This window comes from Belonocnema kinseyi, chromosome 8, assembly GCF_010883055.1.
Source record: "Belonocnema kinseyi isolate 2016_QV_RU_SX_M_011 chromosome 8, B_treatae_v1, whole genome shotgun sequence".
Classification (NCBI taxonomy): Eukaryota; Metazoa; Arthropoda; class Insecta; order Hymenoptera; family Cynipidae; genus Belonocnema; species Belonocnema kinseyi.
Window position 1 is genome coordinate 15,687,787 of NC_046664.1, and position 16,279 is coordinate 15,704,065.

At 28.8% G+C, this 16,279-nt stretch overlaps 1 protein-coding gene across 3 annotated transcripts; it reads left to right on the forward strand.

Annotated features, from left to right (window-relative positions):
• Positions 1-950: 950 nt before the first annotated feature.
• Positions 951-7,034, forward strand: LOC117177983 (multidrug resistance-associated protein 4-like). Of its 3 annotated transcripts, none has more exons than XM_033369143.1 (14): positions 951-1,062; positions 1,132-1,294; positions 1,390-1,893; positions 2,105-2,191; positions 2,261-2,509; positions 2,590-2,830; positions 2,914-3,088; positions 3,175-3,331; positions 3,424-3,626; positions 3,770-5,093; positions 5,192-5,406; positions 5,484-6,562; positions 6,668-6,778; positions 6,856-7,034. In XM_033369143.1, the coding sequence occupies exons 4-14, from the start codon at positions 2,115-2,117 to the stop codon at positions 6,865-6,867; spliced, it is 3,843 nt and encodes a 1,280-aa protein (XP_033225034.1). In that variant the 5' UTR covers positions 951-1,062; positions 1,132-1,294; positions 1,390-1,893; positions 2,105-2,114; the 3' UTR covers positions 6,868-7,034. The 3 variants fall into 3 exon arrangements, with proteins under 3 accessions (XP_033225034.1, XP_033225035.1, XP_033225036.1); XM_033369144.1 differs by having other exon boundaries at positions 2,345-2,509; XM_033369145.1 differs by lacking the exons at positions 951-1,062; positions 1,132-1,294; positions 1,390-1,893; ... (1 more) ...; positions 2,261-2,509; positions 2,590-2,830 and having other exon boundaries at positions 2,949-3,052; positions 3,148-3,331.
• Positions 7,035-16,279: the final 9,245 nt, after the last annotated feature.

Genomic DNA, 16,279 nt, shown 5'->3' on the forward strand with positions numbered 1-16,279 from the left:
AATCTCTATAATGCTTCCGAAACACGCCTGAAAAATTAAGAATTGGGGGAGAAGGTGAGAAACGAGAAAAGCAGAAACAAACGAGTATAGATAATTAGATATCGACTATGGACTGAGAGTATAGACGGGACCGACCGAGACCTTGTTGATGAGGAGGCTGAGGGGCAAAGGCAGGCGGCCGATGAGTGGCGACTGGCGGGGAACGATTCCCCTCGTGCGGCATCGTTGCGGCGTTTCAGGTCTGTGAGCTCTGATAGTAATCAGTCTGAAAACACCACTTGGTTCGCGGATAATTATTAGTTTTAATGAATTATACTCTTGTAAATACATTTTCTTTGTGTACCTTCCTAACCTAAAATCACCACGTGGTTTTCGACGTGAAACAATTGCTACGAGTTTCTTTTATGAGTGGTGAAAATTCTACTCCAATTTCCTTGCCAGAATTGGGAGACTTGATTTGACCTTTAAAGTTCGCCGTATTCTTTACGATGGTATTCATGCCGGGATCCGACTAGTTTACCGTGACGTTTTTAGCCGGATTCCCTGACCAGCGCCCAGCTTTAAACGAGGCTACCCGGCCGGATCCCTGATTAAATTCCTACACGGGTACTGTTAACAATTTTCATTTACTGTTCATAGACATATTCCTTATATATGGATAGCACATAATTCGTCCGTTTGCAGGATAATAAAAAATAATTTTTAAAAATTGATAAGATACAACCTGCATATATTGAACATATAAAATATGATTTCTGGATCCTTAGGGAAGTAGATAAAGACTTTGGCTGTAATACCCTACTTAACAGTATCTTCAAATTTTTGATCATAAATATTTTCTTACAGGAAGGAGACGAGTGTAATAAGAAAAATATCCTTTATCATCGTTATGACAATATGCTTCAATGTTTACATTTCTTCACTCAACGCCTTTTTTTATAATATTATTATATTATATCCATAGTCTTTGCTACCTATAATAGTCACGGGTTTACTTTTTTATATGTGTAACAAATTATCTATGCAAAAAAAGTCGCAATCTCAAACGATCAGAAGCTTTAAGTAAGTTCTAAATGATTTTATGTATCAAAGATGATAATTAACAAACAACAAGTCCATTTTGAATTCTAGGATTCCTCACAATTTTATTTACCATTCATCAGCCACGAAACGACTACCTTTAAGGTCTAAAAACTGTCAGATTAAAGAACAAACACCTTATGACCTTATGAGCTCTTAAGAAAAGAAGAAGGATACTTGTGTAATATGGTGTATCAAGATGGTTCTGAAATGGGTAATATTCTGAGTAGCCTGGCGAAATATTTAAAATGCATCAATTATAAGACGACTTAAAATAAACCTATTTTTTAACGGCATTCATGGTTTCAGATTTACCAACGATAGTTACTTCAAGACACACTTTATGAACAAATATTTTATGGAAGAAATAATTCTGTGATTTGACTTCATCAGAAAAATACTAACTACGGAAAGCTCTCCGTTTTTTTGGATAGATAAAAAAAACTCTTTTGGATTAATCACATTGTCAATGAAATAGAGACTTGAATAGCTTTGATTATTCACATTCATAAAAACAGTGAAAAATATTTGTTTTAGACAATTGGGCAATTTCCTTTATTGTGTAAAATTGCAATACATTAAGCTTATCTAAAATGAGACAAAGTAAACTGTAAATGTTTTCAAACGGTACCAGCGATACGAATCTCAAAACGTGCAAATCTGATCGTAATGTACACAATAATCTTTTTATTATCAGAATAAAATTTACGACTGCCAAATAGTATAACGCCTTCAACATAAAACAGCACAGAGTGGCGGATATTCCGCAGGGAAAAGGACACTGGAATCACTGTAATAATTCTATAACTGATGGTAATGTATTTCAATCACTTTCTCTACATATTTAATAAAGTAACTTCAGAAATCAAAATTATAAAATTAGTTTAGTAATATTTTAAAATTTTATTAAGATAAAAGTCCAGAATCTATTGACGCTAATTTAAGTACAGCTTCTGGAGATTTCCAACCTAAATGATGATCATTACTTAAATTGTCAAATGATTAATATAATACATTTTATCAGCTATTTTAATATGGACAATAAAGAAAGGCAGCAACAAGAAAATAATCCGGAGGAAGGTGCTAGTTTTCTTTCTATACTCTCCTTTGCGTAAGTAGGATGAGAGTTAACCAAATTAAATTTTAAACTTAAGATACTTGCTCAAATTAATCTTTACAGATGGCTATATAAAATTTTTCGCTTGAGATATGAAAGAGATTTAGAAATCAGTAATCTTTATAATTGTTTAAAACAACACTCTAGTCAAACTTTAGGAAATCTTATATCCAAAATCTGGAATGAAGAAGAAGAAAAATGCAAAGAGGAAAATCTGCGAAAGCCCAGTTTATTAAGGGTGCTTTTAAGATGTTTTGGCAAAGAACTAATAGTTATGGGTCTTTTGCAAGGATTTAATGAACTTTTTATTAGGTATGTTAGGCAACAGTTGAAAAAAGAATTTATTATGACTTTTGACAAAAGCTGATTATTTCTAACATTTTGCCTTACAGAATTTTTCAAGTAGTTCTATTTTCCAAAATATTACAATGTCTTAATGACACAGAAGTTTACTATTGGGCTTCAGGCTTTGCTGTCTGCTTGATTTTGAGCTGTTTTATGGAATGTCTGTCCAATCAATCCGTCACGAAAATGGAAATGAAATTTAAAATATCTTGTTCTGCATTAATTTATAGAAAGTGTTTAAAGCTGACAAGATCATCCGTAGAAAATAGCGACGTCACAGTGGGTCAGGTGAGGAAATTTAATTGAAATTTTAGAGTGAACATAGGCAATAGGCAGTTTCTAATTTAAGCCAATAATCGACTGTTCTACAGGTTGTCAATGTTTTGAGCAATGACATCAACAATTTTCACGATAGTTTCTTTGGTTTTCACTATCTCTGGATTGCACCGATTCAGGTCGCCATTATTACGATAATACTATACCAAAAGCTGAATATCTCGTGTTTTGCGGGTACTTTGATTATTTTCTTGCTCATCCTATTACAAGGTTACATAAAATATATAACAATATTAAAGTACTCATTGTGTCTTTCTTTTGATATAAAGAAAGAGAAAATTAAATTATAATTACAGGACATATTGGAAAATGGATCAAACATTTAACATACAAACTCTCACTACGGACGGACAAAAGAGTTTCCTTAATGGAAGAAATAGTCAGTGGTGTTCAAGTAATTAAAATGTATGCTTGGGAGAAGTCTTTTGCTGATTTAGTGGACAAAGCGAGAGCGTCAGTATTGACTTATTTGTAACAAATATTTTTAATTATTTTGTATACCCTTTCACTGCATTTTTAAAAATAATCGTTAAATATTTTTGTAGGAAGGAGATAAACGTAATTAGAAAAATATCCTTTATTGACGCTCTTACAGTATGTCTTGACGTTTACACACCTCGTCTTTGTATTTTTGCCATTGTATTGCTTTACGTTTTATTTGAAAATCACATTTCTGTTGAACAAGTCTACTTAGTAACGGCTTTTTATACAACAATAAGATTTTCTGTCAATATTTGTATGACTCTTGGTAAGACTGATCTGTTTGTTTCTCTAATAATTATATATGTCGATCTGAAAAAGACACCAGAAATGAATCTCTTTTAGAGAGATTTATACATAACAATATTTTAAATATTAAATATCTTTCTATAAAACTATTTACACTTGTAGGCATGCAACGTTTAGCTAAATGTCTAGTATCCATCAAACGCATTCAAGAACTGTTAATGCGTAATGAAATTCAACATTCAATAACTACAAATTTTGATAAAAAAAACATCGATCATAATAACGCAATTCAGATTTATAAAGCATTTGCAAAGTGGTCGCCCGACAATAAAAAAAGCACAATTCAGAACATCAGTCTTATAGTTCAACGTGGTTCACTTTCAGCAATTATAGGACAAGTAGGTGCGGGTAAAAGTAGTTTGCTCCAACTCTTACTGAATGAACTTCCACTTGAAAGTGGAAGTATTCAAGTATCAGGAAGAATAGTTTATGTAATTCAGGAACCTTGGGTATTTGCCTCTTCCATAAGGCAGAACATTCTTTTCGGTTTACCAATGAACAAGAAACGGTACCAAGAAGTAATTAAGGTTTGTCAATTGGAACAAGATTTTTCCATATTTCCATTTGGAGACAAGACGTTCATTGGAGAAAAAGGAATGACATTGAGTGGGGGTCAAAAGGCGAGGATCAATCTGGCAAGGGCAGTTTATGTTGATGCTGATACTTATCTTTTCGATGATCCCCTATCAGCTGTTGATAATTATGTAAGCCGAAGAATATTCAAAGAATGTATCTGTGAATACCTGAAGGAAAAGACGCGAATTTTGGTAACACATCAAGTTCAGTACTTAGAATCAATGGATCGAATATATATTCTGAACAATGGGTTAATGGAAATGGAAGGAAGCTACACTGAGTTATCGCATACTTCAGAATTAGATTGGGCCAAGGTACTACCACTTAAAGATAATGATAATAATCATAACGATAACGATGGTGATGAGATTAATAAGAAAATGAAGACTACAGATAGAGAAGATCGATTAAAATTACTCAGGAGAAACTCTGAGGATCCAGATCCAGAAGAGATTCCTGAACACCGAACAGTTGGAAAAACCTCAGGAACTGTTTACATGTCTTATTTCAAAGCTGCTGGGAGTATATGGATTTTACTCCTGGTGATATTACTGGGTGTACTTTGCCAAATTGTTGCCACATCTGGCGACATCTTTTTAGCCCGTTGGGTAAACACAGAACATGAGAGAGGAAATGGAACTTTATCATCCAGTTCTGACAATATGTGGTATATTCAGATATACACCCTTTTAAGTTTGACAGCTATAATTCTAATGCATGCCTATTATCTGGTTTTCTGCGAAATGTGTATGCGATCATCCCAGAATTTGCACAAACATATGTTCTTTAGCGTCATGCGGACGACAATGTCATTCTTCCATGATAATCCATTTGGAAGGATTTTAAATAGGTAATTGACAAAACCAATTTCCATCCTTTTCATAATTCTGATATACTGTTTTTCTACTTTTGGCTTACTGATGAACTAAACTCGAAGCTTTTGCTTAGGTTTTCAAAAGATATCGGAACTGTTGACAGAGGGATGCTGTTGATTATGATTTACGTCGCACAATCTTGTTTACAACTGGCGAGCGTTGTAGTCATCAATACTTCTGTTAATCCTTGGCTTTTAATACCTACCGTAATAGTTGGTTCAGTATTCTACTTAATGCGCAGTGTTTACATGAAAACAAGTAGCAGTCTCAAACGCTTGGAAGCTATACGTGAGGAATAATCATTGATTCTTAAGTAGATTTAGTTTCCAAATGCAAAACGCTTTAAAACAGACTTGTATTTACAGATCGATCGCCAATTTTCAGTCATGTCAGCGCTACACTCCAAGGTCTCACAACAATTAGAGCCTTGAAAGTTGAAAAAATACTTATACAAGAGTTTGACAATTACCAAAATCTTCACTCATCAGCTTGGTATCTCTTCTGTTCTTGCGTATCTGCCTTTCTTATCTATCTAAAGTTTGTTTCCTATCTCTATATAACTCTCGTCTTGTATCTTCTTGTATCTGTGCGTTACAATATTTCTTCAGGAGACGTGGGTTTAATCATAACACAATGCATTTTGCTTTCTGAAATGCTGGTCTGGGGTATTAAGGAAACTACTGAGTTGGAAATCCAAATGACATCTGTTGAAAGAATCCTGGAGTATAGTGACTTGGAGCAAGAAGCACTCTTAGAAACGAAACCAGAACAAAAACTATCTGCTCAGTGGCCCTCAGAAGGACGTGTAGAATTTAAAGATATTTCTTTAAGCTATAAACCTTCAGGAGCATTGGTACTTAAAAACCTGAATTTTTTAGTATTGCCAAAAGAAAAAATAGGTATCGTGGGAAGAACTGGAGCTGGAAAAAGTTCTTTGATTGCTGCCCTTTATCGATTAGCTTATATGAGAGGAGAAATTTATATAGATGGTGTAGCTACTGGTGACTTAGGTTTGCATGATGTTCGATCTAATCTAAGCATTATTCCGCAAGAACCTTTACTTTTTGCTGGAAGCCTCAGAAGAAATTTAGATCCTTTTAATAATTATTCTGATGATGAATTATGGCAAGCGTTGTCAGAAGTGGAACTGAAAAGTTTCATTATGGATTTACATGCTGGACTTGATTCCAAAGTATCTGATGGTGGATCCAACTTCAGTGTTGGTCAACGACAGCTTCTTTGTTTGGCACGCGCCATTGTCCGAAAAAATAAAATTCTGATCCTTGATGAAGCCACTGCCAATGTGGACTCTCAAACAGATAAGCTAATCCAAAAAACTATCAGGAGGAGGTTTGAAGGCTGTACAGTTTTCATCATTGCACATAGATTGAACACTGTAATGGACTGTGATAAATTTATCGTAATGGATTCTGGATTTATGGTGGTAAGTTTAGTTCAAGTTTTAATTTTTAAGAATTTGCCCATTGCTAGATATTTAATACTTCTATGATATTATTAAAATAGTGTCTTATACAATAATTTATCATAGGAATTTGGCCACCCTTATGAGCTACTGAGAAAAAAAGAAGGGTACTTGTATAAGATGGTGTGTCAAAGTGGTCCTATAATGGCTGATATTCTAACAAAGATGGCTGAAAATGTAAAATTTTATTAATCTTATAAAAAAAAACAAGTCCTCATAAGACTATAGGGTCTAATATATTATTGTTTTTCCAGACTTGCCGTTGATTCATTTCTCACATTTATTTGCTTATCTGTCTCACAATCAGTATTACGTATTATTGAAATACTGTTATCTACTTCCAGCATTACACGCAAGGCCTATGAGCTGCAATTATGCACTACAAACTGTAATCAAGTCTTTACGGGAAAATAAATATTTTGAAGTCTAAAAAGTATTACACTTTTTTTTGCTATAACAAGTATTGTTTTCTGTTAATTGTAATCTTCTATTTTTTCAATATTCATAACCAGAGGTAATTGATAAAATACCGGCCTTGATCAGATATGAAGTTTCACTCTTTAATGGCAATATCATTCTGAGGAGTTACGTTAATATCCTTCTAAGGATAAGAATAAGCTCTTTTTACAAGACGCATGTACTTGAAATTATCATTTCACCACTTTTAACTTGAAATACAATGAACTGAATGAAAATAAATCAGCCAAAGAGTGAATACGAATATATCACACGAAAAAGTTTTCAGTTTTATTACAAAATGGATAATAAAGAAACTGCTATCTCGTTCCGTGTTGCCAGATTACAATCATACAAGGCAATTAAACAGAAAATCAACCTTATACTGATCTTCTAGAATCTGATATCATAATCAGTAAAATGTCTATATGTACCCAGATGACAAAAACCGCCTTAATTTCAGATAGTTTTGGACAACTTCCAAATTGGCAAACACACGTCAGACCTGATAGATTTCCGATGATTTTGATAAAATCCGGATGGAAAGTGTACGTTGAACCGTGTTAAAGTCCGACAAGATCGGATAAAATTCGGATTCGAATTTCAAACTCGTGGACCGGACAAATTCCGGACTAGACCACATGAAACCCGGATGACAAAAACCGTCTTGGTTTCGGATAGTTTCGGACATCTTTCGGAGTCCGAAATTTTTCCGTAATTTTAAGCAGGGTACACACTTTCCAATTTTAAAAAACCTCTCCTGTAAAATTGACAAAATTGAAGATAGCTTCTTGTGCTTCTAGGGTCTCGAGTTGTTAAACATTGATGAATCCAAAAGCTGCTACTTGAAAACCCTTGTGATTCCAACAAAAAAAATGGAAAAGTTCTTTAATCATTGTTCTCTTTTGATTAGGTTTGCATGATGTACAATCTATGGGAGCGTGAATTAATTTTGAGATATTTCTAAGAGATGGCGCTACTTGTACTATATCACATCGTGGCATATCGTTACTATATGATAATGATCAGACTCGTGGTATGTCTGAGCAACCGTTCACTTCTTATGAAGATGCCAAAAAATGGGTCGTTTTTCCGACGTGGTATCCGTATGCTGCCAGAAAGATACTTTTCACTGGCAGTCTCAGATGACATTTGGATCTACTTCTTTCTTTGGCATGTGCCTTTATTAGAAATGAGACAATTTTAGTGCTGGATAAAGCTTCAGCCAACGTGGACTTATAACAGATGATCTGATGCAAACAGCTATTAGGAGTGTGTCAAAACTTGTCAAGTAGGCCACTTTTTTATGGGTTGTGATTTTTCTTCGGGGATGCGTGATAAGTTAGAGTTTCACATAAATAAAATGGCCCTAAAAAATTTTTGCAAAATTTTCATTTTTCAAGTCGTTATTGTTATTTAACTTTTTTAGCATTGTCTTCTTAATTAATTTTTTTTCTTCTGATCGGTACAAACAATTGCCATAATTTTTGGCATGTTTCGTTAAATATGTTCATTTTATCAAATAAAAATCATTTTAGAATTGTTGCATAAATATTGATGAAATTAGCAACAATTTTTACTAACAAATAAAATTCGCTCTAACTTCTCAATTGATTTCAATCCTGTAGTTGACTAATTATGATAGCTCGTTTAATTACGAAGATTTTCGTAAAAATAAAATTAGGGAACCATTGCATTCCTGTTTATAACAATTGCATAATTATAATAAATGGCGTAATTATTTAACAAATTGTTTAAAAAAATGCAGACCGAGGTATTTCGAGACGAATCCAGAGGTGTTTTTACTTTTTTATGATTCTTAGATTTTTTACTTTGAAATCCATATCTACGAGCACGGAGCAACAGTGCATTGAACAACAAATACTCTAATTGCTTAAAAAATGGATTTTAAAAAAAAAACAACAAAAAAATGCGTATCTAGATATGTTCGTGAGAAATGAAATGGCGCACTTGGTTTTTCGATCCGATGCATACTTTGTTTATAACAATTGAAGAAATATAACAAATGGCGTAATTGTTCAAATTGGTCAAATGATTTTTATTTTATAGAATGAACATAGATAACCAAAGACGCAAAAAATTATGGGGATTGTTTGTACCGATCGGGAGAAAAAAATTAATTACGAGAACAATGCTAAAAAAGTTAAATAACAATAACGACTCAAAAAATGAAAATTTTGCAAAAATGTGTTAGGACCATTTTATTTATGTTAAAATCTAATTTACCACGCATTCCCGAAGAAAATTCACAACCCATAAAAAAGTGGCCCACTTGACAAATTTTGACACAGAATGTTTAAAGACTGTGTGGTTTTCGTAATTGTACATAGGTTAAAATTAACAATTTTATCTCTAAATGGCAATCAATCAGAAAAAAAGTTTCTTTGATTCAAAAAAATTAATATTGATTCAAAAAAGTTGTTTCATTCAAAGTAATGGTTCTTTTGTTCCCATGAAAATTTGTCTTCAATTTAAAATGGCTTTTTAATTTTTAACTTATTTTTTACTTCTTTCTGGTCCATAACTAAATTCATAGTTTAGAAAACCAACAAATATTTGTATTTCTGTTAAGAAATTTAAAAGTAACTAAAACATTTTTTTTAATAGCTGTTTTTTCAAAGTTTTGTGGTTTCCACGGAATTTTAACGACTTTAAAATTACTTTCATGAACTCTTTACGAAAGCCTTTTTATTTAAAAAAACGCAAAATTAGGCTACAAAAATTTCTTATTCCAAATTTTATTAACTTTACATACTTTTTTATTTATTTTTTAAATCAAATTTAAGAACGAAATTATATAAAAAGAAATATATTATATTGAAAGAAAAGTGAATCGATCAAAGTTTTCATAAATCTGAAATATTAATAGTATTAAATTATTTGAACGAATTTCATTAATTATTGATTGATTTCAATATTCAGCAACAATTAATTAAAAATATATTAGAATAGCCAAAATTTCTTTAATTAAAAATAAAATGATACGTTACATAAATTTTGTTTAATTAACAAATTATAAATGTTTATACATTTTTTTAATGGTAATTTTTCGAGCTGGAAAAGGGAAGGGATAAGTATCGCATATTACCCCTTTTTCAACTCGAAAAATTACCAATAAATGCTTCTTTCGACGATTTGATAACTATTGTTTTGAAGTGACCTTGAACATGTAATTTCCGAATATTTTAGAGATTATAGTCGCTACATGTTCAAAAATCCAAAAAATCAAATTCCTGACGCTAAAATTTCCAGAATAGAGATATTTTGAAAATGAAAATTCTCGAAATAACAACATTCCCGAAATACAAAATACTCTTTTTCAATTATTTTCAATTCAAATTCGAACAAAAATTGAAAATAAATACCTAGGACATACGAAAAAACAAAATTATTAAAATATTTATCTCATTTGGTTCTAACCTAAAAAGATGATTTTACAAAATATTTCAAACAATTACTTTGAAATATTAAAAATTCATCAAAGTAAACAAACATACTTTTTTAAAAATATTTATTAATTTTACATTTTAAAATTGTATTTTGAAGAGAGGTGCTTTGCCAAACATGCTTGTTACATTTCATTTATAAATTCTGAACAAAGTTATCCTAAATTTTAAAATTTTGATTAATTTTTATTATATAAGTAGATTATTGAGATTAAAAAAAAAGATTAATCAAATAAAATGTGGAAAATATCTCGGACCTGAAATGGTTAATTTTTTGGCAACCACCCTTAGGGATCGTACTAAAATTATGTACGTAATTTTTCTAAATACGCAAACATTTTCTCCTGAAGATGATCTTTTTAGTTATAAATTTTATTAATTGGTGGAAAATTTGAAATTTTCCACAAAAAGAAATTATATTTTGTTGCAATTCAAACTGCTTTGTTTAAAAATTCGTCTTATTGCATTAAAAACTCAACACTTTTCGTAGAACATAAACCTTTTGTTTAATTTTTTATTTTGTTGCTGAAATATTTGTCAACTGAAATATTTTTTGCATTAAAACTATTTTTTTTCTGAAAATTTGTCTTTTTGATTTAAAAACTCATCTTTTTTAGTAGAAATATTAGATCTTTCTTGGACAAAAATGCAACGGTTTTCTTGAAAATTCAACTACTTCCTAAAAAATTTAATTTTTTTTAAAATTCTTATTTTTAATTTGAAAAGTCAATCTAATTCTTTTTGGATGAAAATTCAACTGTTTTTCATTTAGTCTATTTCAGCAGAATTTTTATTTTTCTTAGACCAAAATACAAATGTTTCTTTGAAAATTTAACAATCTTGTTAAAAAGTCATACTTTAAAAAAAATTGACTATTTTAGCTGCAAATTTACAATTCTTATTTTGGTGTTGGATAAATTGAACTGGAATCTCCTTTAAATAATAATTTAATTATTTTTAAAGGTTTTTCTCAAACTCATCTGTTTCAGATGAAATTTCATCTTTTGTGAATAAAAATGCAACTGTTTGTTTAAAATTAAACTCTTGTTTTTAAATATTGTCTTTGATTTTAAAATTCAAATGCTCTAGCCGTAATTATTTTCGCAGAAAATTTACTTTTTGTTTAGAATTCATATTTTTGTGTTGAAAAATGAACTGAAATCTTATTTGGATTAGAGTTAAATTTGAAAGAGAAAATTAGTTGCTTTTATTGAAAATTTATCTGTTTTACTACTAATTTCATCTTTCTTAGGTAAAAATGCAACCTTTTTGATGGAAAATTTAACCAGTTTGTTAAAAAATAATCCTTTTTTGTTGAAAAAATTCGTCACTTTGGATGGAAAATTCCTGTTTTTTCGTAGACAATTTTTTTTTTATTCATATTTTGATCTTGAAGTGTGGACTGGAGTCGTTACGGATGAAAATTCAAATATTAAAAAAATTTTAAATAAAAATTCAACGGTTTTAAAAGAAATTTGATCTTTCTTGGATAAAAATGCAACTATTTTGTAGAGCATACAACTATTTTGTTAAAACAAACTTTTTGGTTGAAGAGGTCGTCTTTTTGAATTGAATATTCAATTATTTTCAAGCCATTTTCCTGAAAAATATATTTTTTTAATCCGTATTTTTATCTGGAACAATCAAATGGTTTTCTGATTGGAAATTCAACTTTTTTTTAAAACTGGTTTTTTTAAAAATAAAAATTAATAGGTTTTAAGAAAAAATTTAATCTTTTTGGATAAAAGAGCAACTATTTAGTAGATGATTGACCTGTTTTGTTGAAAAATAATCCATTTTGGTTAACATAAATTTGTCTTTTTGGATGAAAAATTCTCTTTCATTGTAGAAACTTATTATTATTATTTTTAATTAATGTTTTGATCTTCAAAAGTCGACTATAATTTAACTATTAAATTTATTTAAATAAAAATGTATCTGTTTTAAGAGGAATTTCATATTGTTTGGATAAAAATGAAACTATTTGGCAGAGAATTCAACTATTTTGTTAAAAAATAATCCTCTTCGGTTGAAAAAATGCGTCTTTTTGGATGGAAAATTAAATTTTTTTCGTAGAAACTTTTTTTTTTAATTCATATTTTGATCTTGAAAAGTCAACTGGAATCTTTTACAGGTGAAAATTCAAATATTTAAAATCTAAAAAAAGTAAATAAAAATGTAACTGTTTTAAAAGAAATTTTATCTTTCTTGGATAAAAATGCAACTATTTGATAGAGAATTCAACTATTTTTTTAAAAACTTTTTGGTTTGAAGAATTCGTCTTTTTGAATTAAAAATTGAATTCTTTTCCTAGAAACTTATTTTTAGTTAAAAAATTAATATTTTGATCTGGAAGGGTCAACTGTACTGTTTTTTGGATGGAGATTCAACTATATTTTCGAAAACTTGTTTTTTTTTTAACTGATCTGTTTTAAGATCAATTTAATCTTTTTTGGATAAAAATGCAACTATTTGGTAGAGAATGCAACTATTTTGTTAAAAAACAATTCTTTTTGGTGGAAAAACTTATTTTTTGTATGGAAAATTTCATTTTTTCGTAGAAACTTATTTTTTGTTAAAAAATTTATATTTTAATCTTGAAAAGTCAACTGGAATCTTTTTTGGATGGAAATTCAACTATTTTGTTACAAACTTTTTTTTAAATAAAAATTTAACTGTTTTAAGAGAAATTTTATCTTTCTTGGATAAAAATGCAACTATTCGGCAGAGAATTTAAATATTTTGTTAGAAAAAAACTTTTTTGTTGAAAAAATATCTTTTTGAATTCAGAATTCAATTTTTTTCCTATAAACTTATTTTTTGTTTAAAAAATTCATATTTTGATCTGAAACAGTCAACTGGAATGTTTTTTGGATTAAAATTCAACAATTTTTTTGCAAACTTGTTTTTTCTTTAAATAAAAATGTATCTGTTTGAAGAGAAATTTCATCTTTCTTGGATAAAAATGCAACTATTTGGTAGAGAATTAAACCATCTTATTGAAAAGTCATCATTTTTGGTTAAAAATTCGTCTTTCTGGATTTAACGTCCATTTTTTTTTCCTTTTTTAAAAATTCGTATTTTTATGGTGAAGAGTCACCTGAAAAATTTTTTACAGCAAATTTAACTATTTTTTTCTAAAAATTTATATTTTGGATTTAAAAATGAATCCCTTTTAATAGGAATTTATTTTTTTCATGAAAATGCAACTTTTCGGTTAAAAATCATTATTCTTTGCTTAAGTATTCAACTATTTTGTTTGAAAGATTTGGTTAAATCACTTTGTTAAGAAATAATTTTTGTTATTGTTAAAGGTTTACATTTCTATTTGAAAATTGATCATTTTTGTTAAAAATTAATCTTTTTTAATTAAAAAGGCAACCACTTGAGTAAAAGTCAACTAGATTGTTAAATTTTTTTTTAATTGAAAGCTTAAATCTTTGGTTGAAAATTTAACTGCCTAGTGGAAAAGCCTTTTTTTGGTTTCAAATTAAAATAAATAGTACATAATTCATTTTTCGCCTCAGGGGTTGTTTTGCATGCATTGACTCGATCTACTTTTTTCTTCCCCTTTTTCCTCTTTTACACTCTTTGAACAATTCCAAAGGTCAACGATTCAGTTTTCCATTGCCCCAATACAAAAACATAGCGCATGCTTTTAAAATTTTTCTAGGCCAGAAAATTGCTGCATTTCTCGCCTGACAGTTCTCGTTTGATAAGGCAACGACCCTCAGACAATTTTTCTATTCATATTGCACTTGACTTGAGTTAAATTAAAATTCAAATTAAATTTTATAATAAAATCGCTCACAGGTAGATGAGAATAGTTGTAATTTCAAATAATGTTTTGATTTAATTCTTGAAAATTAGTTAACGGGTAACTCTATGAAATAATAAATAATCTTTTTTTCATAATTTGTATTTTAATCTCTCTAAACTTGGTTTTTTCTTGGTTAATCATTTTTATTGGCCTAATCGATTTTAAAATCAAAACATTTTCCCGCCATTTTGTATTTTGTATTTTTTTGTGTCTTTTAAGGTTTGAAAATGAAAAAAAAAGATTAAAAACAACCTAATTAATTCTTATTATATCCTTTTATTATTCAAATATTGTAAATACTATTTTAAATAATTTTTTTTATTTAAAATAACCGGTTCCCATTGAAAAATGCCCCCATAACCTTAAATTGTTTCAAAATTGTTAGTATTCTTTTAAATTTGTATCGATTCAATAACATTACCTACAAATTTTCAAATTTAAAATTTTCTTATGAGTTTTGTCTAAAAATGCGATTTTCCGATGAAAAACTTACATAATAACTTGAGATATTTAGACATCTTGAGTCTTCTTAGAATTTTTATGATTTTATAGTAAGATTTTTTTTTAATTTAATAATAATAAATTCTAACGAAAATCCATAAACTCCAGAAATAAAACGAAGCCAGCCCTCTTGAATCACATTAGAAATTCGTTTGTTAGTAGTAAATTAATTTCTTTGTTTAAACATTCTTCTATTTTAGTTGAAAATTCTACTTTTTTGTTGAAAATTATTGAATTTTGTTATAAATTCATCTTTTTTGGTAGCGACGCAATCTTTTTGTTAGAAAATTTCTCTTTTTAGTTAAAAATTCTACTTTTGTTTAAAAATTTCGGAATTTTATGGAAAATTCGTCTTTTATAGTAGTAAATTGATCTTCTTGTTTTAAAATTGATCTTTTTTAGTTGAAAATTCAACTTTTTGGTTGATAATTCTTGAATTGGTTTGAAAAATAATATTTTTTTAAACTTAACTATTAGGTTTTAAAGTTGAACTACTTTATTAAAATTTTTTAAAACACTTTCTTAAAAAGTCAACTTTCTGATTAAAAATTCTTGAATATAATTGAAAATTCATCTATTTTGGTTTCAAATTAATCTTTTTGTTTAAAAATTCATATTTTCTAGATGAAACTCGACTTTTTGGTTAAGAACTCTTGAATCACATCACAAGTTCGTTTGTTTGTAGTAAATAAATTTTGTTTCAAAAATTCTTCTTTTTTAGTTCAAAATTCTCTTTTTTTGTTGGAAATTCTTTAATTTTGTTGAAAATGCATCTTTTTTGGTAACAAAATAATCGTTTTGTTATAAAATTTCTATTTTTAGTTAAAAATTCAACTTTTGTTACAAAATTCTGGAATTTCATTAAAAATTTGTCTTTTATAGAAGTAAATTAATCTTTTTGTTTTAAAATTGATCTTTTTAGTTGAAAATTCAACTTTTTGGTTGAGAATTCTTGAATTTGGTTAAAAAATCATTTTTTGTTAAAAACTTAACAATTAGGTTATAAAGTGGAACTACTTTATGAAAAATTAAAAAAAATACTTTCTTAAAAAGTCAAGTTTTTGGTTGAGAATTCTTGAATTTAATTGAAAATTCGTCTTTTTTGGTAGTGAAGTAATCATTTTGCTTATAAATTAATTTTTTTAATTGACAATTAAACTTTTTGGTTGAGAATTTTTGAATTCATTTGAAAATTAGTTTTTTCTTGTGGTAGAACATTAATATATTTTTTAATTATTCTTTTTAATTAAAAATGTAACCACTATGTTTTTAAGTTGAATTACTTTATTAAAAATTTAAAGAAATTCTTTCTTAAAAATGCAATGTTTTGGTTGAGTGTGCTTGAATTTGATTAAAAATTCGTCTTTTTTGGTAGTAAATTAATCTTTTTCTTTTGAAACCCATCTTCTTTTAGTAGAAAATTTAGCTTTTTGT

Bases quoted from the DNA above. Each gene is read 5' to 3' on its own strand.
- LOC117177983 (XM_033369143.1), top strand. From the start codon at position 2,115: ATGGACAATAAAGAAAGGCAGCAACAAGAAAATAATCCGGAGGAAGGT. The intron at 2,510-2,589 runs GTATGTTAGGCA...TTTGCCTTACAG, and splicing joins TTTAATGAACTTTTTATTAG to AATTTTTCAAGTAGTTCTAT. The intron at 6,563-6,667 runs GTAAGTTTAGTT...AATTTATCATAG, and splicing joins TGGATTCTGGATTTATGGTG to GAATTTGGCCACCCTTATGA.